The 24941-nt window shown below is 39.9% G+C and overlaps 1 protein-coding gene across 1 annotated transcript; it reads right to left on the bottom strand.

Moving 5' to 3' along the window:
* Window positions 1-1076: 1076 nt before the first annotated feature.
* gucy2ca (guanylate cyclase 2Ca) lies at window positions 1077-20218 on the bottom strand (the record flags this gene model as incomplete). The annotated part of the gene is made up of 28 exons (XM_084070692.1): window positions 1077-1287; window positions 1852-1928; window positions 2830-2924; window positions 3036-3134; window positions 3680-3854; window positions 4285-4477; window positions 5354-5512; window positions 5925-6016; window positions 6297-6385; window positions 6830-6967; window positions 7218-7350; window positions 8076-8162; window positions 8631-8735; window positions 10300-10371; window positions 10465-10524; window positions 11343-11436; window positions 11719-11794; window positions 12556-12670; window positions 12776-12861; window positions 13664-13783; window positions 14950-15146; window positions 15307-15400; window positions 15999-16117; window positions 16555-16782; window positions 17142-17209; window positions 17768-17880; window positions 18854-19009; window positions 20194-20218. The coding sequence occupies 28 exons, from the start codon at window positions 20216-20218 to the stop codon at window positions 1077-1079; spliced, it is 3276 nt and encodes a 1091-aa protein (XP_083926818.1).
* Between the last annotated feature and the right edge of the window lie 4723 nt (window positions 20219-24941).

Here is a 24941-nt window from a genome sequence, read left to right as displayed (position 1 = left end):
TTTAGTCTGTTTTTGATTGCCATCTTCAGAGATTGGCTGTTCATGTTCTTTAGCATGAACAATCAGAATGTATTATTAATGTTATTCTGAAGTCATGACAAAAGTAACATTAAAAAGATGACACGGTAATTGGAGCATGAATATGTACCTCACACATTTTATTAAACTTTTTAACATTTACGTATTTATGTAATGTATCTGTGAAACTTTTAAAAAATATATCAGTCTATATACTGTAAGTGTAAATATGCACCTCACATCAATTTAAGTCAACACAAAATGAAAACACACTACAAGAACACACTAATGACTTTACAAATAGACTAGGCATATTTTTCATAAGAAAGAGAAATATTCTCCAGTCTGATATATACTGTATTATGGCATTTGGTTTGATATAATCTAGGTTTTACTCTGTCTTTACAGTAGAACTATCTATTTACATGGTAAATAATTTGGTTACATTCTTTAAATCAACAGGCAGTCTGCAAAACCTATATGTCTAAAGGTGAAGACATAAAAAGAGAGCCCCTAACAAAGGCAAGTTGTCAAGAGGTTATGTTAAACATAGTACTAAGACATGATGTTCATAGTGGACACTGGTCAGTAGGGACAGTAAAGGCTCATTTTAATTTTGGGAAAGGGTTCTGCGGCAGCACAACCCTTTCGACAAATGTCGCTCGACAAAAAACACTTTCTTCAGTCAACACTACATTTTTGTTGAGTGACACTCGTGCAACAATGTATATATTAAGCTTCTTTTGCATTTTTCCAAATGCATTTAGTAAGATGTGATATTATCAAGCCACATTGTCCATGCAGCTACACCATTGTTGCCCATAATAGAGTCTAGTCTACATTTGTAGGAGTATTGTGAATGAAGCTCTCCTCCATCATCTCTACCATAAGGAGGGGTGTATCTGCAGAGGTGGCCATCACAGAAGTTGGACCCAAACTTCCAAACTTCCAAACAAATGGACCATTAAGGCTCTGTAACTCTGAGAGACTCTCAAAGTTAAATTAACACTAAGGATTTTACTGTGTATTCGTCCTATTCTGGTGCATGGAGGTTATCATCACAGGTAAGTACTGGGGTTTTCACTGTTAACAACTAAGTGTAGGTACTCTGGCAGGCCGTCCCCCATCAGGCTGCTGTTGGTCTCCCTCCTACGCACTTTGGTGGACAGGGTCTTTCTCTTGTCAAACCCCTCGCTCCCCGCACCCCGCTTCTCCAGACTGGACACGATCATCTCCGCCAGCTCCATCTGCAGCCGCTGGAAGTTCTCTCTGGTGGAGATTAAAAGAGATGGGGGTTTCTATTTGTACTATTATGTCTTGTGAATTTGTCTGATATCCAGAGCAATTTTAAATGAATCTACCAGTAGAATATTAATCAGGAGTAAAACGTCACAGCCCCCTCCAGACAATTCCTGTACTCCTCAAGTGGTCATTTACATGAGAAGGCCCAGATATAAAAGATAGAAGATGGACAGAGGAGCTATTTTTTCTAACGTGGAGGAAAACATTAAATTGTCTTGCCAAATAATTGGATGGATAATGTCTGCATTTCCATAGTGCCTTATATCCAAAGTACTTTGCAGTGTATCCTATTCACATCTGGAGCAGTAGTGTCTTGCTCAAAGACACTGTGACACAGGAGGAGCCAGGGAGCTTCCGGTTCCCAGACAGCCACTTATAAGCCACTGCCATACTCACCGAGAGGTGAATGATTCTATGTTAAGCTTGAGTTATACAGTACTTCAGATATAAAGGCTCAAGTGGACATGCTATTTTCTGAATGTCACACTGGCATACAGCTACGTATAAATTAGGCATTACTGATGGACTTACGCTGTTGGTGGGTTTGGCAGGTAGTATTCAGTTCCTTTCACCCCTGTTAACCAGTATGTCATCTCTTTGCCCTTACCCTGTAGGTCAGATAATAAAGAACAATGACACTCCGGGACCTCTAAGGTATGTTATGCTTAGAATGAATTAATGAAATCATACTAGTACAGTGTTTCTCAACCTTTTTTGGGCCATCTCCCCTATACAATATCCATGTCCCTTCCTGTCACAGAGCTGGGGGATACTGCTCACCCAATTAGAATGTAAGCTTAATTTTTATTCTATTGTGTATTGTCTTGTTTATATAATTTAGAAAACATTCATCGATTTCCTTATGGTATATTCCCAGGGAGAGAAAAAAAAAGCCTATTACGATTATAAGTAGAATTGTGTATGGATGTCAGTGTCAGGCCCTGTCACATCACTGCATCACAGCACTGAATGGCAGGGCTGCCATGTTACCATGGTGTCATATTGATACTGAGGTCATGTTACAATGACATCAGTATCATGTCAAATGATACTGACATGATGACCATGATATCGAGACACAATGACCAGTACCTTATTGACACAATGACCAGTACCATGGAGACACAATGACCAAGTAGTAAGTACCACATTGGGAGTGTTTGGTTGTTGTTGTTGTTGTTGTTTTTTGTCATTAAAGTATTTACTTATTTTTCAACAAATAATACACATGACATAAAAGACAAAGGAAGAAAAAGAAACAGACTTAAACACAACAAAAACACAAACAGGCAGTCAAAACTAAACTAAGCGGACAACACCCCCTACACCCCTTTACTATCAATTGGGATTATATCAATTGTGATGTATTTCAACATATGATCAATGCAACAAACCCTTTGTTTGGTTGTTGTTGACACAATTGATTAATTGGGTTGATGGTCTTTTTGGATAAAGTACTGCTGAGTCTTCCATCCACTCCTACACATTAAACTTTTTACACCAGCTTACCTTGAGGTAAGTCTCTCCTCTCGTTTCATATTCAAAATTCCAATCTGTCCTCTGGAGGATGTTGATAGTGGACCGGCTGACATGTATTCTCAGGGCTAGAGGGAAGACATTGGATAGATTAATCATAGAGGGTCCAATGGGTATATTACACAGTTACAGTATGTAGAAGTGTGTGCGTGCGTGCATGTGTATGTGATGAGTCTTACGTAGGCCTGTGGACTCCATGCGTGAGGCCGTATTGACTGTGTCTCCAAACAGACAGTAACGAGGCATCTTGTTTCCTACCACACCCGCAGCACACGGACCTAAAGAAAAAGAACATTTACATAGAAACAGTCATACCGGTATATATATTTTGTGAATGAAGTGACAAAAGACAGACTAGCCTAGGGAACTGTCCTTGTGCTACTTTAGTACATCAGAATAGCTGACAACAAAAGGTGCCCAAAGTGATAATACCTGTACAACATTAAGAGACGTTGATGGGCAACACTGCCCTGTGATCAATATGGATGATAGAATGAGGAACAAGGTAAGTGTATTGAAATATACAGTATTATTGCTTATAGTAATTGTGGCAAAATTGTACTTCTAGATTTCCTCAAAGTCTTCCATTGTATCATGGCCTTACCTCCCAATTAAAAAAGAAGCTGGTATAGTTTTAACCATTTTAGCCCTATTTTGTGCTTGGTCACGTGACAGTGAAAATAGCTGATCTACAAGCTCAAAACGCACCGAGATACGGTGTGTTGTGAGCTTGTAAATCTGCTATTGTTTCTATTTTCTAACATTTTTGCCTATAATGACATGATTTTGCTTTCTGAGATGAAGAGTTTGGGCCTCATGGTACCTGAGTGCACACCAATACGAATCCACAGAGGGATGCCAGGCAGGTGCTGGAGCTGGAAGTTTCCTACAAATTCCAGTATATCCAGAGCCATGTAAGCAATATCTACTGCATGCCTGTTCCCATTACGGTTAGGCAACCCGGATGCCACCATGTATGCATCACCTATTGTCTCCACCTGACAGAGAGATAGAGAACAGATAGCAGAGGGATCATGTTTATGAATCAAGTATCTGTCTTTAACAAAATGCATATGGATGCAATATTGAGTATTCTGTTTTTAACAGCACATTCAGTAGTTGTATTGTTTGATGGGCAGGTTGTGCATCTTTAACAGTTGTCAAAATATCACCCATGGTTACTCATCCAAAAAGATTAGCCTAGAAGTCAAGAATTAGATGGTACTAACTACAGTATTTTACAAATTTAACAAAAAGCTAATCGTAAGGTAATAGAATGGTCCTAACTTCTTTCTAAACCACAATCCCTGGCATGAGGTGCTTCCCATGGTCTGATTAGTTGGCACACCTGTTGGTTAAATGCCTGATTCCTGCAGGAGGGGATCCAAGCATGAAATCAGTGATTCACATTATGTAGGCCTGTTCTACCTTATACACATCATGGTGGTCAAGGATGCTGTCAAAGTTCTTGTAGATGTCATTGAGCATGTCCACCACCTCCATGGGCGTGCTGTAGTGACAGAGAGTGGTGAAGCCCACGATGTCGCTGAAATACACCGTCACCTCCTCAAACAGCTCTGGCTCCACTCGACCCGTCTCCTTCAGTGAACGCACCACTGGCCTGCACATGCAGTAGGAGGGGGTAGCAGGGGAGTGGGTAGAAAAAGAGAAAGTCACAAAGGGACAGTCTTGTTTGCACCACTACAGTACATGCTGTCAGCACCACAAAATATGGAGAACACTTATAAGATGTATTAATGAACAATATCAAACACAAATGTGTTCCGGGAATTGTTACATTTTTGTGAAAAATATAATGATATGAGGCCAGGAGGTTTAACAACAGCTGTCTGTGAACCGTTGGGTGAAACATTAAATATGAAATACAGTCTGTTCAGTTCCCCTGTTGGGAATGCATGCCCCTCTGGTTATGCAATATATCCGTTCATTCCGTTGCAGTATGACATGACATAGATGACATCAGGGATCTCCATATATGGCCATAAAAGAGAGACAGAAACAGACAGAGACACCAAGAGACCGCCAGTCTGACAGAATTCCCACTTGGCAAAACACACCCTTGGGTCCTCGGAGACACAAATGCCCAGTTTGAAATCTATCGGTCAGGGTTCTTGGGATACGCACAAGAATACACACACACACACACACACACACACACACACACACACCATGCATTTAAAGATAGATAAATGACAGATGGAAATATGACTTGGCATGGAGGGTTTTGTGGTTCCACAGATAGAAAGCCCATTCATTTCTATTGATTTCCGTTCATTCATATTTATATTAATTATTTTAAGCCTGGTGAATCATGACCATAAAACATTTGATTCTCCATGTGTCAAAAGAACATATTTGAAAACTGCAAACAAAAGGGTATTAAATACAGTATATACTATGCAGGCCTTGTATTATTATTGTTTTCTTTCTTTCTTTCTTTCTGTAATTTGGTTAACTTGTTCTTCTTTGAACCCACCCAGGTAATAACATAAAGTTGAGTTGGTCAGCTCTGTCTCGCTCCGCTTTGTACAGCGAGGTTCTCTCTTCCACCAGATGTTCCAGATTTCTGGAATACATCTGAAGACGGCGGATCAGGTTGTCCATGTATGTCTCACTGGCCTGGTTGTGCAGGTTACTGAGAAAAGGGAAACAGACCCAAAACCATTATGGTTAACACATAACAATTTAAAACACATTCAAGTTCCCTGAGACGATGAGCTTTGCTCATGGATTGTTCAGTTGTACAGTACCATTATTTTGAACGGAAATTTAAGATTTAACTGACAGGTATGATTCAAACAGTTGGACAGGCTATAGCAACTGATTCATGGTAGATTACTACTCCTGTCCTGTCTGAATGTCCAACTAAACTGCAGTAGGGCTGTGCAGAATCTGCATTCAGCTGTTCAGCTAATCCTGTAAATTCATATACTTGAACTTGAAAAGTCCTATGTAAAGTTATTGGTCTTAATGTTGGATTGTGTGTACTTTATAATAGTGCTTCTGATTTCAAATAGACAATTGACTTAATTGTTTACAGTACATACCTGAATATTTTTCCCAGAATGCCCTCTATCTTTTTAAAATCCGGCCTCCGTTCTGGGTCCTCATCCCAGCAGCTCTTAATGAGCATGTACAGCTGTATACATTTAAACATGAGCGCGTGCACACACACACACACACACACACACACACACACACACACACACACACACACACACACACACACACACACACACACACACACACACACACACACACACACACACACACACACACACACACACACACACACACAATTTCAATAACTTGTGTTAGGGCTATAGTGAAATTGACCTATCACTGTCCATTTGCACACAATCCGAGTTTAGATTATCCCGTAACAAAGGTACACAATATAAATGAGGAATGCCTTTTACCTCTGTCTCTGTCTCTGATACAGCGTCAAGGTTCAGATCTGGCCTGAAGACAGCCAGGCCACTTGGATTCTCAACTCTGTTCATCTTCTCTGAGGCAGAGCAGAGGTTGGTCATAGTGTACATAGATATTGTAAACATATATCTGGACAGCAGGAGGTGCTTTTGTGTTGCTACATAATAGTATTTTACATATCATACATACATTATATTATTACTACTACTACTACTACTACTACTACTACTACTACTACTACTACTACTACTACTACTACTACTACTACTACTACTACTACTACTACTACTACTACTACTACTACTACTACTACTACTACTACTACTACTACTATTATTATTATTATTATATGGGCAACTGTGCAATGATAAAACTGGAGGAAATACAAAGTAGAAATGAAGTAGAACATTACGCAAGCAAATCGAAACAAAAGCAATAAAGTTACATAATATTCAACACTGATGAACATGAAACGGTCATGAATTGCATAATTATCTTGCACCATATCAGCCAGACCTACCTGTATGATCAGAGCACATCTGAGTATAGAATGGGCCCCGCCTCAAAACTATCTCATGAGCAATGATGGCGTAGCTGTAGACATCGCCTTTCTGAGACACGCCCTGCATACGGAGATGCTCCGGTGCTGTCCACAGGTCTAGGAGAGGAGAGGGACAGGACAGGACAGGACAGGACAGGACAGGACAGGACAGGACAGGACAGGACAGGACAGGACAGGACAGGACAGGAGTAACATGTCAATCATCATTAATACTGTAGTGTACATCTTCATAGTTTTGAGAATAAAATAGCACAGACTATACTAAAGCTAATTAGATCATTTAAAATGTGGCACAATTTCTCTCTGGCTCTCTCACTTTTAGGATCAACATGTAAGTGAGCCTCACCCTTGCTAGGACTGAGGATAGTGTTCCAGCCAAAGTCAGTGATCTTCACAACCATGCGGCTGTCCACCACACAGTTGGTGGATTTTAGGCGACCATGGGCCTGGATGTTACTGGAGTGGAGATATGACATGCCCTGTAACAAAGCCATAAAATAAGGAGAAAAAAACTGATCTAGCTTCAAGTCAAAGAACTGATAGAGCTGTGAAAAAATAAATGTATGTATGTAGGTTGGTTGATCCAGATGTGGAGAGCATAATGATTAACTTATGGGTATGATTTCTGCTTATGTGGAATATAAAGACAACATAATACAAGTTATAGAATGGTATAGTGAGGTATCTATCAATTAACTAAGCTAATTGTTTTATTTGTCTTATTAGTCTCCACAGTGATTTTCGCAACTGGGGGGCTCAAATGTCTATGTGAACAAAGCTCAATTTCTGAAAAAAACATACAAAAAAAACATTTAAAAAGTTGGAAATCAACTGTAGAGTTTACAGCTACCTTAGCATTAACACAAACATCAATGAAAGAGTATCAATTTAGAGTTAGACTATATTAGAATTAACAATTGGGTCCAGTGACAGCCAGGGGTCCAAATGGACCCTTATGGGTCTGTAACTCGTGTGTATGATTTTGTATTTTGGATGTACAATGAATTTTGAACATTTCATTCTTAGAGTTAAATTAACGCTGAGGACTTTACAGTGTATATTGGGGTCCCATTGATTTAAAAGATTTGTATCAAATGAGGGTTCATGGCCTCATGCATATCAAACTGGGGGTCCTTGAAATTCTAAAGGTTGAGGAAAACCAGTGTACAGTGCACGTAGCAATATTTACAGTATATAGAAGTACCTTTGCTATGTCATACATGATTGATATCTTGAACTCCATGTCCATGAAAGCTTCATCGGGGTAGGAGATTTTATCGCCCAGAACATGCTGTTAATGAAAATGAGATAAATACGAGTGAACCTTTGGTCACTTTCAACACATTCTTGACAAGTGTACATGGGGCCTTAACGCTGGCTGTGCATTTACTGTACATGTCATTGCCTATAAATGTACAGAAAACTAGGCTACTGTTTGCCTTGTTGGGGGGAGGTCACTCAACCTCAATATTGAATCAAGCCAGGATTGAATCTTTTACAAAATGTTGTCTTTAACCATTGTTTTGCATTGGGGCGGCTAACATTTCAAGAATGTGGGTTCATTAAAAGATAAAAGTTAGTAGAAACGGCCTCTGTGTCCCAACATCCATCTACCTTTGACACACGGTAGTTAACTAACATGGTAAAATTCCATACAAAAATAATATTATATTATGTAGGTATATGCACACAATAAAGCACAATGACAGGACTACTATTGTAAAAAGTCAGACTGTGGATAATATGAGTGATCATTTACCCTAAGGGAGCCTCTCTCGCAGAGCTCAAACACTCCAAACACACCGTATTCGTATTTCACAGTGCCGTAGAATTTGGTCAGGTTGTAGTAGTCAATACGCATCAGCTGAAATAGCAGGAATGTTAGAGAACAGATGAAGGGGCAAGTTCACATAAACATTATCCCTGACTAACCTTATTTTGACATTTTAAAACAAATTCAAAAGTAGCAAAAATAGCAGATCTACAAGCTTGATGCCACGTGTTGTGAGCTTGTCGATCTACTATTTTTGCTATTTTCACACAGTTGTACAAAGACGGTGGAAATCAATGGTAACCATAATATCTCGAATTTATATAGCGCTTTTCTGAGTACCCAAAGATGCTTTACATGGGGGCATGATAGATACTGTAGCTGCATTAATTTATCTCTGAGATTATAAATAATATGATTATACGTAATTATTATAATATAAATCTAACAATTGTTTTTTGTTTTGTTTTTACCTCTGAGAGATATAGCTATTAACTTTAAGTAGGAGACATGCCCTGCCATCTCAATTTTATATTAAATATGTAGAAAACCAGAGGAGAATTTATATAAAGTAAATTTGTGTTATTCAGGTATAGAGGAAAAGAGTGATAAAAACTCTCCAGGTGCACTCACTTTACCACTAACCTGTAGGACCAAGAAAGTCCTAAATCTCATTTGACAGGGAGATAACAGATTCCTAAACCTGGCAACAAAACACAAACTCTAACAACTAGCTAAACCCAGAGCAGTTAAAAAGTTACGATAAGCAAACTGGTGGCTACACATTAGGCAATAATATTATGGCTCAATGGCGTGGTAACAGACTTGCGTAACGTTTGACAGAAAAGTTAACTGAACGAGGACTGGGAGGGTAACTATAGACTATAAAACAATTAAAAGAACGCTTTTTGAAACGCTTCTGTCTTCCAGTGAAAACAAATGGAATTCTGGGTAATACAGGACTACGCTATATATTTGCAGTGACGGTAGTGACCAGCAGAGGCTGCTAAAAATCGTTATTTGTGGACCTGCAGGTGTGGTCCGCCCTCCAGCGAATATATGGTGTAAAAAGCTGAGCGAATCAAGGACACTCCACCCAGCCCAGCCACAATCTGTTCACACCACTACTGCGGCCATGGCCAGGCAAACACTACCAATGTATAGCCATACCACGGAACAGTTTCCACCTGGCTACCATCAGACTGTTGAACAAACACTAAGCCTGCCTGTCAACAGGCTGTCCCGATTAGACAGGCCACCACACAGGCCACCACACATGTGTGTACTGTATGTATGTACAGTTAAGTATGACTATTCTGGACTGAACACTCTGCCACAGCTGTTACTCTGCTACTTTTAATTGCCTTATTTCATGGATTTTTCCTAAACCATGCAGTTTACAGTATGCACATATCTGTCATTACATCATCTGCAATTATTTTTTACCATGCACCTTATGCACATCATGCACTTTATATTTCACACTGCTACTGTATGTTGATATCTCATCTGTTTCTTCTTTGTTGCTTTCTCTATCTCTTTCTACCCTTTTCTCTTTCTTGAAACTGCAACAATGGAGCTTCTATGACAAAGAATTTCACTTTATGAATCAACAGTATTAGAAAGAATTAGTCACAACTGAAATGGAAGGTCTTACTGCATTGAGTTCAATCTTCTGGTTCTCATTGAAGTTTCCATCTGTGAGTTTCAACTCTTTCAATATCACAGGCTAAAAGGATACAGAGAGATACAGTACATTACATGGATATCAGATTTTTTTTGTAAATCTTACAAATCATCAATCATGTTGTACATATGATACCTTTTTGTCATAGCGGCCTCGATGCATGTGATATATGCTGTCCTTCCTCTCATCCTCAATCTACAGTATGCGCGCGTGCACACACACACACACACACACACACACACACACACACACACACACACACACACACACACACACACACACACACACACACACACACACACACACACACACACACACACACACACACACACACACACACTTCTGTGTCAAGATCACACATCTTTGACATCTTTATTTGTGTTCACACTTAACAAGAAATTCTCAACAACATAGGTTTTCAGTCTCAGTTCACAGAGACAGGAAGCATCGTCTCCTGACTCTCCTCCATATTTTGTGACTGGGAATTATCGCAGACATTGAACAAAATGTATCCAGTGCCATAGCACATGCAATCTGCAGGCCTCTCCCAACAAGTTTGTGGGCATTACAGAGGCTTCCAAATATAAACACAAGCAATTGACACCCCTAAGCATCGTTTCCCACTATATAATAATAAACTAGTAAAATGCCACATGGTGAATGAATCTAAAATTGACATACATTCTCACCAGACTGTACTGTATGTCATAGTCATTAGTACCCATCTCACCACAATTTACCGTATTTCCCCGTCTGTAACTCATCTGATCTCACCACCCTTTATTGCATTTCACCATCTGTAACTCATCTCACCACACTTAACCGTATCTGACTCTGACCATCTTTATCTTATCTCACCACCATCATCTCGTGAACTCTCCCCTGAACTTTCATCTTAATATCTCAGTCTGTGTCAGCCTAGCCTGATCTCATCAAACCCCCACCAGCTGTACTGACATTGCTACACATCAAACCTTTGTTGAGAACGTTTGTTGAGTGTAGATTGAGCTTACCTTCAGAGACACTTCCTTCTCATCCAATGGTCCAATCAGGTCCGGATTGAGGTGGGACCATCTCTTCTGGTTGCGACGCTCCTTTTTGTTCTGTCTGACATTAAATCCCCCACACGCACTTTATTACCTTTTCTTACCTCCTTTGACTACTCTGATAATTATACACTTGAGTTTAAAGGTAGATAAATTAATGTGTTTACTTATTCGTCAAATCCATTAGTATAATAGAGCAAACAATTTTACTTCACTAGCGTAAACTGATGAGAGAGATGTCCACACACTTAGATCTATGCAGTGTTTCATATCGCAAGGGTAAAAGAAATAAAACGTTTTGATGGTTTTTAACATTGACTTCATGATGTGTGCGTGTGTTTACCTGTAGAAGATGAGAGCAATGGCTGTCACGACTGCCACACTCACACTCAAAACTATGATGATGATGGTACTAATGTCTGGAAACACACACACACACACACACACACACACACACACACACACACACACACACACACACACACACACACACACACACACACACACACACACAACAACACACATGAAACCACAGCTTACCAAACAATACTGTATATACTGTACTGTATGTATTACAGGTTCACATTTTAATGACAGATCATTTCAACATACAATCAACAAATTAACTCTTCACTATGGGATACAGACATAATTCAACAGATTATATAATTCTGATATTATGATAATTCTGTGCTGGGAGCTCTATTATGCTGTCCCTGTGTCTAGTGATTATCTATGCGTTGTATCTTTTCTGTTTTTAGTTCTACCATAGTAAAACCAAAAGACACATTTTTCACAGCAAATGTCCTATTTTACAACCCTTTAATTAGGGTTGCAGCTATGGATTTTCTTTTTTCGATTATTGATGCGATTATTGAATTGATAAATGTCTTGACTGATTGAATAATCGAGAAGCATATGTTTCATATTTTGTCATTATTTGGACATTATTTGTCAGATCTGCAAGCTCACAATGCGTCGCATTGTGATGCATTGTAGATTGGCTATTTGAACTATTTCAGAAAATATTTGAATTTTCGTAAAGCTTTTCGCCTATACAATGAAATGCCCAAAATAGGGATTGATTATTAATTGATTATTTTATTAAATTATCGATTATCTTTATCGACTAGTTTGATTAACTGTGCACCCCTAATGAACCCCTAATTTTAATCCTTACCAGGTTGGGCTGGTCGGTCACCAGGCAGAAGACCTCCGTCCCAATGCAAAGCAGGGTTGTCGTCCACCACTGTGGTTTCATTCAGAGCAGTGTTGAACTCAAACAGTATTTCGAACTGTAAATGTAGGGACAGTATGACAAAAAAGTCACCTCACTGCTGAGGTGGGTCAAGGTGTAGCTGTCATTGTTGACATTGGGGGGGGGGTTGTCATTGTCTCACCATGCCACTGGTCTTGGATGTATAGAACACAGATAAGTTGGCATCCCTGTCCCCAAACTCATCAAGCTCATAGTGTCCTCCCATACCTGCAATAACATTTACACACACACACACATGCACGCGCACACACACACGCACGCACGCACGCACGCACGCACGCACGCACGCACGCACGCACGCACGCACACACACACACACACACACACACACACACACACACACACACACACACACACACACACACACACACACACACACACACACACACACACACACACACACACACACACACACACACACACACACACACACATGAACACACGGACAAACACGCATGCATGCACAAACGCATGCACGCACGCACGCACGCACGCACGCACGCATGCATGCACGCAAGCACGCATGCCACACACACACACACACACACACACACACACACACACACACACACACGCACGTGACCAATACTGCAACATGTGTGTTATGGTATGTGTGGTTCTGACTTCCTGGACACAATACTGCCGATATGATTAGCAGGGTTATTATAGTTGATTCAAACTAACAAAAAAAATGAAAACTAGAATTGGAAAAAAAAAAATAGTTGGCTGAATTAAAATAAAATAAATTAAGCTTTACAAAAAAACTAACTTTAACCCTATATACATCGCCTATTTCAAAAGAGCCGATTTACAAGCTCACAACACGGCACGAAAAATAAAATAAAAATAATAGTTGGAATATTTCTGAAACATTTTAACGATACAAATCCTCTATGGGGTCCCTGGGATAACAACCTTTCAGATGAGGAGTCCGTGGCCAAATACATGAATTAATTTGGGGGGTCCAGACCAAATGGGTGGAAAAATAAAAGGGTTTCTATAAATGTACCTTCAAAAGAAACATTCCCGAAGGGGTTTTCGCTGAGGGCAAAAGTGGAACTGTCACTTGACTGATTGAGCAGCCTATTTCTCAGGACCTGGCCAAACAGCAGTGCTCCATCATGGTAGCCTGCCACATAGTCATTTAGCTGGAGAGAGAGAGAGAGAGAGAGAGAGAGAGAGAGAGAGAGAGAGAGAGAGAGAGAGAGAGAGAGAGAGAGAGATTGTGTTTGTAAGCAAGAGTGAGTAGCAGGACAGTACGGGAGAGGAGGAAGATAATAAAGAATAGAAGAGTTAGATAGCTAAATAGAAATGTAGTCACCATGGCAGTTACAGCTACAGTCATACTGTGCAAAAGACAAAAAGAATAGATAATAGGAACACAGCAGGTGTGAAAGATAAAGAGTCACAAGAACAAGAGACACATTGGTAATTCGACCACGACCACAGACCAGGACACCTGGTAGTGAATAGAGCATTAACGTCATTGTACAGCTTCATGGTTGCCAGCACAAAGGACTGACCCAGTCCGTCTGTCTTCCATATTGGAACGATGAATCTGCATTCACCACTGGTACTCAGCCGCCCTACTATATCCTTCTGGAGCGGATGGGAGGAGTTAACCATAATAGCCACCAGCTTCGTCATTGGACTCGCCGGTCCGCCACCACCTCAACCACATCCTGTTTAGCACCAGCGACAGAGCCAGCCTTCATCACTAGCTTGTACAGTCTGCTACTGTCCCTTTTTGTGATGTAACTCTGCCCACATGCAAATGCAGGGAAGAGGACACTGGCTGCAACAGACTGGTAGAACATTTGCAGCATCCTGTTATACACAGAAAAGGACCTGAGCCTCCTCATGAAGAACTGTTTGCTCAGGCCCTTCTTGTATAGGGCCTCAGCATTATCAGTCCATTTTAGCTTGTTGTTCAGGTGTATGCCCAGGAACTTGTAGGTGTCAATGAACTCCGCTGACTCCCCCGAATGATGCAGGGGGCTGGGGGTCTATTTTTGCTCCGGCGGTTGTCTACCACCAGCCCCTTGATATCAGCTCCTTGGTGTGTAAATTATAGAAAGACATGTGTGTGTGTGTGTGTGTGTGCGTGCGTGTGTCAGGAAAGGAGGCGCTAGCAGTATACAAAGCAAGCACAGTTATCGTACACATTGCAGCATTATACGAAGCATATGTGGTTAGTGTAGGCGTGGTTAGGTGCGTTGCAGTAATATACGAAGCAGGTGTGGTTATCGTTGGTATGGGTATGTACATTGCAGTAGGCAAAGCAGGGGCTGTTACCGTAGGTGTGGTTAGACGCGTTGCAGCAGTATACAAAACAAGCGTGGTTACTGTAGGTGTGGTTAGGCGTGTTGCAGTGATGCTGGCTCACCCCCGTATCATTGTACCCAGAGTCAGTCAAGTTCCTTTCTTGCAGAGTGACCACTAGTACCTTCTCCATGTTCTTAGTGGACGTTGTGTTGACATAGGACCCATTGCTGGAAGAGAAAGACTATTGTTCTGGGAATTCCTAATAGATTTTTACATACCATTATCTACAATATGCAAACAATATACTGTACCGGTAATAACAGACAGACAGACAGACAGACAGACAGACAGACAGACAGATAGATAGACAGATATAATCAGACCTACTTATAAATATCAAGAAGAATGAACATGATGTCGTCATGAATGTCCGTCAAATTCAATGCCGCAATGTCCAGGCGGTTTCCACACAGAATGAAAACTATAAACACAAAGCATTATCATACACATTAAAACTGAGCAGACAGAGTGAGGTACTTCACTTTAAACTTTACAAGCGGGATTGTGATGCATAAAGAGCACAGAACTCTAACCATAACACCAATTAATTTGTCTTCATACGTTCAACAACATGGGGCATTTTAATGTATATTGTATCTTAACTACTTTCAACCTGGTGTCCCTATTTTGTACATGTTGTCATAGGCTAAATGTTTCCAAGAAAGTAAAAATGTTCAGAGATTTTCAAAAATGTTTCAAAAATAGCCAGTCTACAAGCTCACAGCGCGTCACAATGTGATGCATTATGAGGTTAACATGGGGTCTGCTGCAAATAACCGCCTGGTTCCTTTTAAATGCCCGGGGTCCAAACTGATTTTGCGTATAAAACTCTGGGCTACTATTTGGAAATATATACAGTATGGACTTATTCTATGCTTGTATTATTCTAATTGGCCGTCTATAACAAGACATAAAAAACAATGGTTTTCAATGTCTGGCACTGGGTGAACCATTATCCAGTCTCCCTCCAAAAAAACTATTCACATTTGTTTCACTTATATTTTTCATCAAATACTCACTGTTACTGTGTCTGCGATTAGAGTTCAGGGCTTCATACAGCTGGACTTCGCTACGCAGCATTTCCCTCGTGGTAGTGATAGCGAAGTGCAATGTTGCAGCCTCCAAAGCATTGATGTACCTGAGGAAATACAAGTAAGATGGAAGACATATATACATTTGCAATGAGTCACAATTTTCTCATGGTTTGCTTCATTTGGATTCCTTTACTTTCATTTTGGTATGTTATAACATTTCACTGATTATGGAAGCTGTGAATAGACAGTGATATGTATTGATGCTGGTCTGAACCTGGTAGGGTCCTTTATAACTAATCTTTTTATGTAATACAGTATATGACTCATGAAAATGAAATACACATAGAAGAAACATTTCTGTATGGGTAGAGTGAAACACACAGTAAAACCCTCCGTGTTTATCTATACATTTTGTAGCAATACATTTTGTACATGCTCAGGGTTACATTAACCCTAAGAATTTTACAGTGCAGAGGAAGTAGCATATGTGATGCTTCAGAGAGCCAGCATGCAGAGCGGCAGGCCCTCTGATCTCTCTCACCAGAAGCAGTCCTCCGTGGAGATGTCTTTGTCTTTCTTGTAGACGTAGACTTGCTCCCACACTGGTTTGAACCAGAGCTTGTCTTTCTCTGCCATGATTGAGGTTAAGAAGGACGCTATCTTGCGAGCTGGAGGCAGGATGCGGGTCAGGTTCTTCTTGAAGTCACACGAGAGACCAAAGCTCCCGGCAGAGATGATGGGAATGCTCAGCTTGAAACCAATGTCCTCACTGTGAGAGAGGGGTCACAATGGGACAGGGGTTAAAAAGTTCAAAGTAAATTCAACAACCAGTCAACTAAGGGCAAGCGCTGTGTGTGGGTTGAGTGTGCGTGCGTGCGTGCGTGCGTGCGTGCGTGCGTGCGTGCGTGTGTGTTTGGTAGTGTGTATCCACTAAAACTGTGCTATCCTGCCTAATTTTTTCATTTTCTATTTTGATCATGTACATTTGCATATTTGATAGTGTCTTCATATCTGACTTTGTTTCTTTCTTTCTCTACTCTCTATGCTCATGACTAACTACAACACAGTGGGAGTTTCTGCAAAAAAAAAGAAGATATGATATAAATGTAGAGAAGAAGTCATACTCACTCCACTAGTTGGAAGGTGGCGTATGTGCAGGACGGCCCCAGCATGACACAGCCAATTTCACCTTCTTTCTGCAGAAGACATTGTGGTTACTCCACTATACTATCGAATAGTTGGCATTGTACATTGTCTAATCTTCTTCTGCTATAGGCAGAGTAATGGTTTAAAAAGTTGAGTAACACCCTGTCTAATACACTTTTCTGTGTCTATTTTCATTAGCCAAATCTGGAGCGTTGATTTTACCCTGAATATTAGACAATTGGGTAACACTTGCCATGCATCCCATGTCTATGATGCATTATAAACATACGTATAATGTATTATAATCTGTATTATAACACTGTATACTTATAGTTATAAGAACTCATTCATGCTCATAATGCTTTATAACAATAATCATAACACGTAATAAAGCATTCTATAATGACATAAGGTCAACTATGAGAGACCTGACAAACACCATTTCCATCTCATGCTGGTCATTAGGAACATAATAGATAGGTAGATACACAGTAAAAATCCTCTTGTAACTCTGAGGCTGTACAAATGTGACCAAATCATTTAGGTTATATTTGTTCAATTAACAGTGAGGGTGCTGTGTGGGAAAGAGACTATACGTGCACACATACATGTAACTTCTTGAGTATCTCCACCCCCTCACACGAGCTGCTCCCACAGCCTCTGCGTCTGTATAGCGTGGTGTTGAACCCATGGTAGCTGGCTGTTAACGTGAAGTTCAAACCTCGAGAAAGAGAAAGGAAAATTAAAATATCAGAACTATTGATAGATATCGTCGCTGTCGGGTGGAAATCGTGTACAGTATGTCCTAAACCGTTACTTTCCAAAATAAAACAACTTGTGTTCAAATGGATCCAATGTAGTTATATTATTTACTCATAAGCTCTTATACTTTTCATTGGATCAAAATTTATAAAACACTTAAACACTTTCACTTTTGCAAAATAATGAAATCTAAAATAGCAAAAATAGCAGATGTGATGCATTGTGAGCTTGTACGGCTACTTTTGTGTGACACTGTAGTATGACACAGTATTATTTACGCATTAATTTATTAAAGAAAAATTCTCATTAATCAGTAGTGCAAATTGAACTGGTTGATCTGCAGTGAAAAATGACCTCATTAATCGTGTTCTCAAGATTAGAGTACAATGATTTTACTGTCCCCTGTACTGGAAATTTGTCTTACTTCTCCAATGTAAAACAGTTTTTTAAAATGGCCTAATTCTATCTTTTCTTCCTATTAACTCTACTTCTTCTCCCTATTAACACAATTATTGTCATTAAAGATTCAAACCATGTGGTCCATTATTCAGCGGTTTGTACATTCTTTGTAGCCTACCAAAAGAACAATCACAATTACAGTCACATGCCAAGAGCTAAAGCCATTCATCACATCATTATTCTCTACCTCAGTGGTTCTCAAAGTGGGGTCTGAGGACCCCCAGGGGTCTTTGGGGGGGTTCCATGGGGTCCCCAGGAAAAGTAGTTAATATAGAATCATAATCGTTTTATCCATTTAAATGTTGGCTATTCAAAAAATATTTTAAAAATTGAACAATTTAGATTTTTTTTTACACAAATCTTCTCCTCTGAGGGGGTCCCTGGCACAAAACCTTTTCAGATGGGGGTCCGTGGCCAAATACATATCAATTTGGGGTCCTTGACATGAAAAAGTTTGAGAAGCACTGCTCTACCTGCTTCTTCATTCAGTTTCCTGTCCTTTTCAATTGCTTGCTGAACAGCCGCTTTCACATAATTCAGACTCCACTCAGTGTTGTCCTCCAACAGAACAACGTTCATGGTGTACGGACGCTCACGGCAGTCGTCCAGCATCTCAAAGGCAACGGCCGCTGCAATCAAAACCCCAAATGGTAAACAGTGTATGTTGAACATTATCAAGATTGAGATATTGGGTTTTCTCAACAACATAACAATCTGTTGATAATGTCAAATGAATTCCAACGCTGTGATCAGATCTCCAAAAATGGGAGGTAGGAAAGAAGGTTGAATTCCATTATGTACATTGACCCCCTTAGGAGAAGTTAGTTCCAAAGAGGATTCTCTGTAAAAGCAGAACTAATCAGCATTTTCAATGTCCCAGCAGAAGGCAGTCACTCGCGACACTCTCCAGCGCCCACACAGGTAGAATTAAATACTCTTTTTAGAGTGTTTGATCCAATCCTCCTTGGTTAGAGGACAAAGACTGAATACAAAAATCTTCAACTCGGTTTGGTCCTTTATAGAAAGCATAAGATCAACAGCTTTGCCTCCAGCTTGGAAAAGCTCGTCTACAGTACTTGTCCTCCACGCGTTAATGAACAACTGTCAACTGACAGCCTGTGTGTGTTTCGAAGGGGGGGGGGGGGGATTAGACTCACATTTTGTAGATTGGAAATTGACACTTATAACAAATATCAAATATCTATCATAAACGGAATGGGTAGACCATCAATACCTTTGTATACCTTAGTACTTATTAATACGTTTTGATTTGACAGTAAAGTTTGCAGTTGATTGTCACTTGAATATAAGATTGGTAACTAAACTGGAACCCCTCTCCAATAACAACTACAATGGTGAATAAATGTTAACCAGCAGATAGACAGACTAGGTACAAACCAAACACAGCCTGAACATAGATTGCAACTTGCATAGGAACAACGAACAAGAATAAATTATCTCATGCGGAGACAAAGGAATCAATACTACCCCCTTATGTTCTATTCACTCTTTCATTCTAGAGTGTCACAAAGACTCGATTTCCAAAGAGAAGGTAAAGCTACAATGTGACAGGAGCAAAGGTCACAATACGGCCATAAAGGTGTAGGCTTTGTGTGGCACTGATAAATATTGTCTGTTATAAAAGCAGGTTAGATTAAGTCAATAAAAGTCTCAGCCGGCCACTCATATACCACCGTCCCTTCATTCTGTGAGATAGGCCTTCCATGGCCAATGGCAGAGATCCCAAACCCCAAAGTAGACCAATTGTTTTGCCTTGCTAACAAGATATCTCAAAACCAAACGGCTGGATTACCATGGAATTTGCTGAGCGCATTCATGCTCACCTGAGGACAAACCAAAACCATTTCAGTGACCCAATGACCTTTCCTCTACCACCCTTAGGCCAAAATGTCAACTTTGCACACAAGATATCTCATAATATAGGCAGATTGCATGGCCTTTCCTCTTGCAACACCCTTAGGCCACCCTTCTTTTCCTCATTTTAATAATGGTACTTTATTTCAAAGCTTTTGCTGCTGTTTATAATATGTGTAATTCATTCAGTGAATATACAACCACAACCGAAATAATAAAATAAAATAAATTAATAAAAATAAATGTTGGCGCAGATAATAGTTTTAAATTGTCCTTTGTTTTTGCCTAATCTCTCAAGAACAGATTCGGAGCTGCGCTACTGCAAAAGTGAAAAACACTGGGGGCTCAAAATGTGAACATACAATGTACAGTATCGACAGTCTTAGTGCCTTCCTAGATTAAATTACCATATCATAGCATAAACGGGTCATTAAGTGTGACAGGGTTAGGTATGGCCATCTATGAGCCATTCCACACCATCATAGCAAGTTCTGGCAGTGTCAGAAATTCCACTCACACAGTCTGACAAGGTGGATAATCAGATTTTGCCGGAGGAAGGAAGGCTCATAGCTGAAACGCGTAAGTGTTCATTTATTGGTGTGTCCAATAAATAAAGTGGAAATGTGAGTACTTTGTCCTCCATTTAATTGAAACTTTGGATGTGCTACCCTTTTTGGGATTTTTTAAATTCCTTATTTTGATGTGTATACTGGACTTTGGGTCTAGCACTCCACTGAGAAAACCCAACTTCTTATTAAGTTATATATCTACTTTCTGTTAAACTCCCCAAATAATAAAATTTCAAGTGCTCCATTATCACACATGTTCTCATGTCATGTGTGATAACTTTATGGTTAGGTCCAACCTAATACTCAGTCACTATAATGTATAGCTAATATACAGCTGTCTAGTCATGGACTACATCTGAAATCTTCTAATCCTTTAACATGACACCACCCTACTCTCTCATATACAAGCTCGCAGTATACATAGTAAAGTACAAATAGATTTTTCTGTGATGGTACTGAACGTTATGTTTATGTTATATTTACACTCAGGGTGTTCCGGTGTGTTTTGGAATCAGAACACTTACATGGAACCCTTGTTAGGTTTGTCACCATCCTAGCAGGGTTGTAAATGTCTTGAGTAAACATACATGCCACAGAATGGCTCTGATATTATGAGAGCACGGTTGACTTGGGAGACCAAGCCATTTAGACACACCATGGTGTTGCATAGTGCTTCCGTTTCAACACACCCTAGGCGATTATCAGATGCAGGAAACACTAACGTGTTGAAAGGGACACAACAATGGGTTTTATTGTCTCTTTAAAGCCAATTGCTGGCAGTTTGGACAGTGAGAAGTAACATTAATGCTATGACACTGTTAGGAGTGTTATTGTAAGTCTGATGAACCGGCTGAACACTTTCCACAGAGTGAAAAAATAGATAAGGAAATGGTTTTGATGGAGGCCTTCAGTAATTCACCCTACAGAGCATCCCACCACCACCACCACCCGCGCACACACACGCACGCACGCACGCACGCACGCACGCACGCACGCACGCACGCACGCACGCACACACACGTTTTAGTATCTTTTGTGAGGATGTCAAAAGTGTATCCTAATCGTGATCCGTAACCTCAAAATCCCTATCCCTAACCCTAAAATTAACCCTAACCTTCACCTTACCCTAAACCTAAACCTGACTCCTAAAGGCCTAATCTAACCCCAACTTGAATCTCTTCTTAATTGTGACCCTAAATCAAAATAACTTTCTGTGCTCTCACACTGTGTGAGTGAGTGTGCGTGCGTGCGGGCATGCGTGAGAGAGAGTGCAGCCTTTACAGCCTCGATATCCTGTACATCAAAGCTGTAAATCCTTACATCCTAAAACATGGTCTCATTATGTTAATTTGTGTTTGTACACTTTAATGGTCCATATGGACTCCGTGCCTCATCTGTCTTGGCTCTAACCTTGTTCCATATGTTGTTTATTGATACACACCTAGATGTAATGCTTGATTCCTCCTCTTATACACTTAAACCCTATATACTTCAATGTGCAAAGTTCAAAACGCATTGCAACGTGACGCCTTAGCTTTTAGATCTTCTATTTTTGCCAAATGTTTGCTGAATGTGCTTTTGTTTTTGCTGAATGTTCTGAAGGAAATATTTAGCATGGGAGAAAGAAATAGAGTAGCATATGTAAGGCCTCTTGAATTGAAGCTGTAAGTGTCCAATTGGACATTAATTCAATTCATATTCTGCTGTGTAAAGCTGAAGCAGTTTACCCTGTTTAACCACCTACAACCTAAAAAAATAAATAGCTGACCCACAAGCACACAATACGATGTGACACGTGAGCATGTAGATCGTCTATTTTCCCCATGCGGCACAATCGTACGTCAAGAATAAAATTGTTCTTAAGTGGTCCAGTTTAAAAGGAGACTATAGCACCATTTCTGGCACTGGCTTCGCCTCTCCACTGGGGTTGTATACTTTTATAAATTAACATATTTTCGCACTCTCAATTACTTAATTCTGAGCTGAGGATCGGCAGTATCTGATAGCTAACAAGAATGTTAAACGCATGGTATTTGGCCACCATTCATCTATCTATAGTAATTGTGTCAGGGCCCTTTCATTGCAGTGTGCTAAAGACCTTGGCTTATTGGATTGGAACTTTTTAAGTAGAGTCATGCTAAAGTCAGACGAGGAGACACGTTTATCTTTCCAACAGCTAGTGATTATTCAGTGTATGATTAGTCACTATCTGCCCTCTGTTACCTTACTCTCCATATTAGACCCCATTATTAGGAGACCGCATGCGCAAATGCTGAGAGGTTAATCTTGATAAAGACAATCTTTATGACTTATAGTAAGCTATTGAGGGCAACTCAACAACCCAGAAACAGAAAAAAGGAGTCTGACACACTATCTTGTTCTTTTGACTAGCCAAAAATAATTATTGCCCTCTATCAAATATTTATTTCTGTATTTTTAAAAAAAGAAAAGAGAAAAACACCCTGCTTTTTACTGTGGTGTGTTGCATTATGATGCTATTACTGTGTTTTATAGTGCTATTGTTGCTGAATATGAACCACTGGCCCAGGTAGGTTTGATTTATGATTGCTGTTAAATTGTAGACCTAGATTTAAAAAAGAATACTGCAGCAATACTGACCCAGTCAATTACGTCAACCCTCTGTTTATTGACAGCTTATCAGAGTTCTGGAAACTTTGAAGGGAAGTGTGTGTCCTTTGACTTGCTTCATTTGTACATTCATTTGGAATAGCTTTTACCTTTTATTTTATTACCCTTTTTCAAAAATAAATGAAATGGCTTTCTATGTATGATTTGTGCACTGGTGAGTCACAATAACAAATGCAGCAGGATAATACTACATTAGGAAATGAAACAACTGAAACTACAACTGAAACAACTGAGTCCACCTACGGGCGGAGCATGGAGGCCACATGTGTAATGGGAGGTAGTCGTTAGGTCATCTCTGAGCCTGAGAATTGTAGACGAGTTGTAGTCTGCCTTTTATTTTCTTACTTTTTGGATACATTTTTACTTTTCTTCTCCGACAGGCCGAAGGCATGGCCGAGAGAGACTATGTTTTTGCCCCCGTCTGTCCATCCAATGTACACAGGTTGACAAACTAGACATGTTCTGAACTCTTTATTTTATATTGTTAAAACGTCCATAGACAGTCTACCTGGAAATACCTCTTTGTTCAAACATTGCGATCTGGTCTATATTTACTTACTCTAAGCTATTTAAGCATAGATATGTTATTCTGATGCCATGTGCTCCTTTATCAAGATACTGCAGGCCCCTTAAGGACACAGGATGTCACTGTTGGAAGTACAATTGTAGTCTGCTTGTTAGTCATGTTTTACTATCTTGCCTAATTCTGATGACTCACATATCTTCCTGTAATCTGTGCTGTATAGCCTACATTCTCTATGTGTGGCTAATAAACTTCAGAATGTCATGTGACACTTAATATATCCATAAGCTCTGCAAGTGGCTTTACGATAGGGAGCTTTACAATAAACTATAATTTAAATTTCACATTGATAATCTTTTTTTTTTTTATTGAAGCCACTTTTCTCTCAGTTTTAAATTATGGTGACATTATTTATAGGATTGCCACTGTGTACCATTCTGCCCTAAGATGGGTCACTGGTGACAGTTATGGTACCCATCATTGTACACGCAGGCTTATCCTCTCTGTCTGAGAGGTGTGATAAGCACTGGTATCTGTTTATTTCTAAAGCAAACCCTAAAAGCTGTTATCAGTTATTTTATACAAATAGATCTCAGGGCTGATTCAAAATTAATGAAAATTAATGATGAAAGAACATTAATATTTGTAACTGTTTACTATACCTTTAAAGGGTAAATCCAACTCGAAAGGGGTGCTCCGCGGAGCGCATATCTCCGCCAACCTGGGTTGCCAGGCCAGCGCTGTGTAAGTCATGGGTTGCAGCCATCAGGACCCGAGGAAGCTGTGTGGGGAAATAGCATTTATATGACATCATACAGACGATACAGTATACGTTTCGCATTTGTGGTGCCTTTCATGGGCAGAAGTGAAAGTGGTTTTGGGGGTGTGGTGTATAGAGGCCCCTCAACATGTTGTTAAATAGACCCTTCCCACAAATTTTGGAAT

Source organism: Gymnoscopelus microlampas (assembly GCF_963454915.1).
Source record: "Gymnoscopelus microlampas genome assembly, chromosome: 11".
In the NCBI taxonomy this organism is placed as follows: domain Eukaryota; kingdom Metazoa; phylum Chordata; class Actinopteri; order Myctophiformes; family Myctophidae; genus Gymnoscopelus; species Gymnoscopelus microlampas.
Note: the sequence above shows the minus strand (reverse complement) of the source record. Positions and strands in the feature narration are given on the sequence as shown.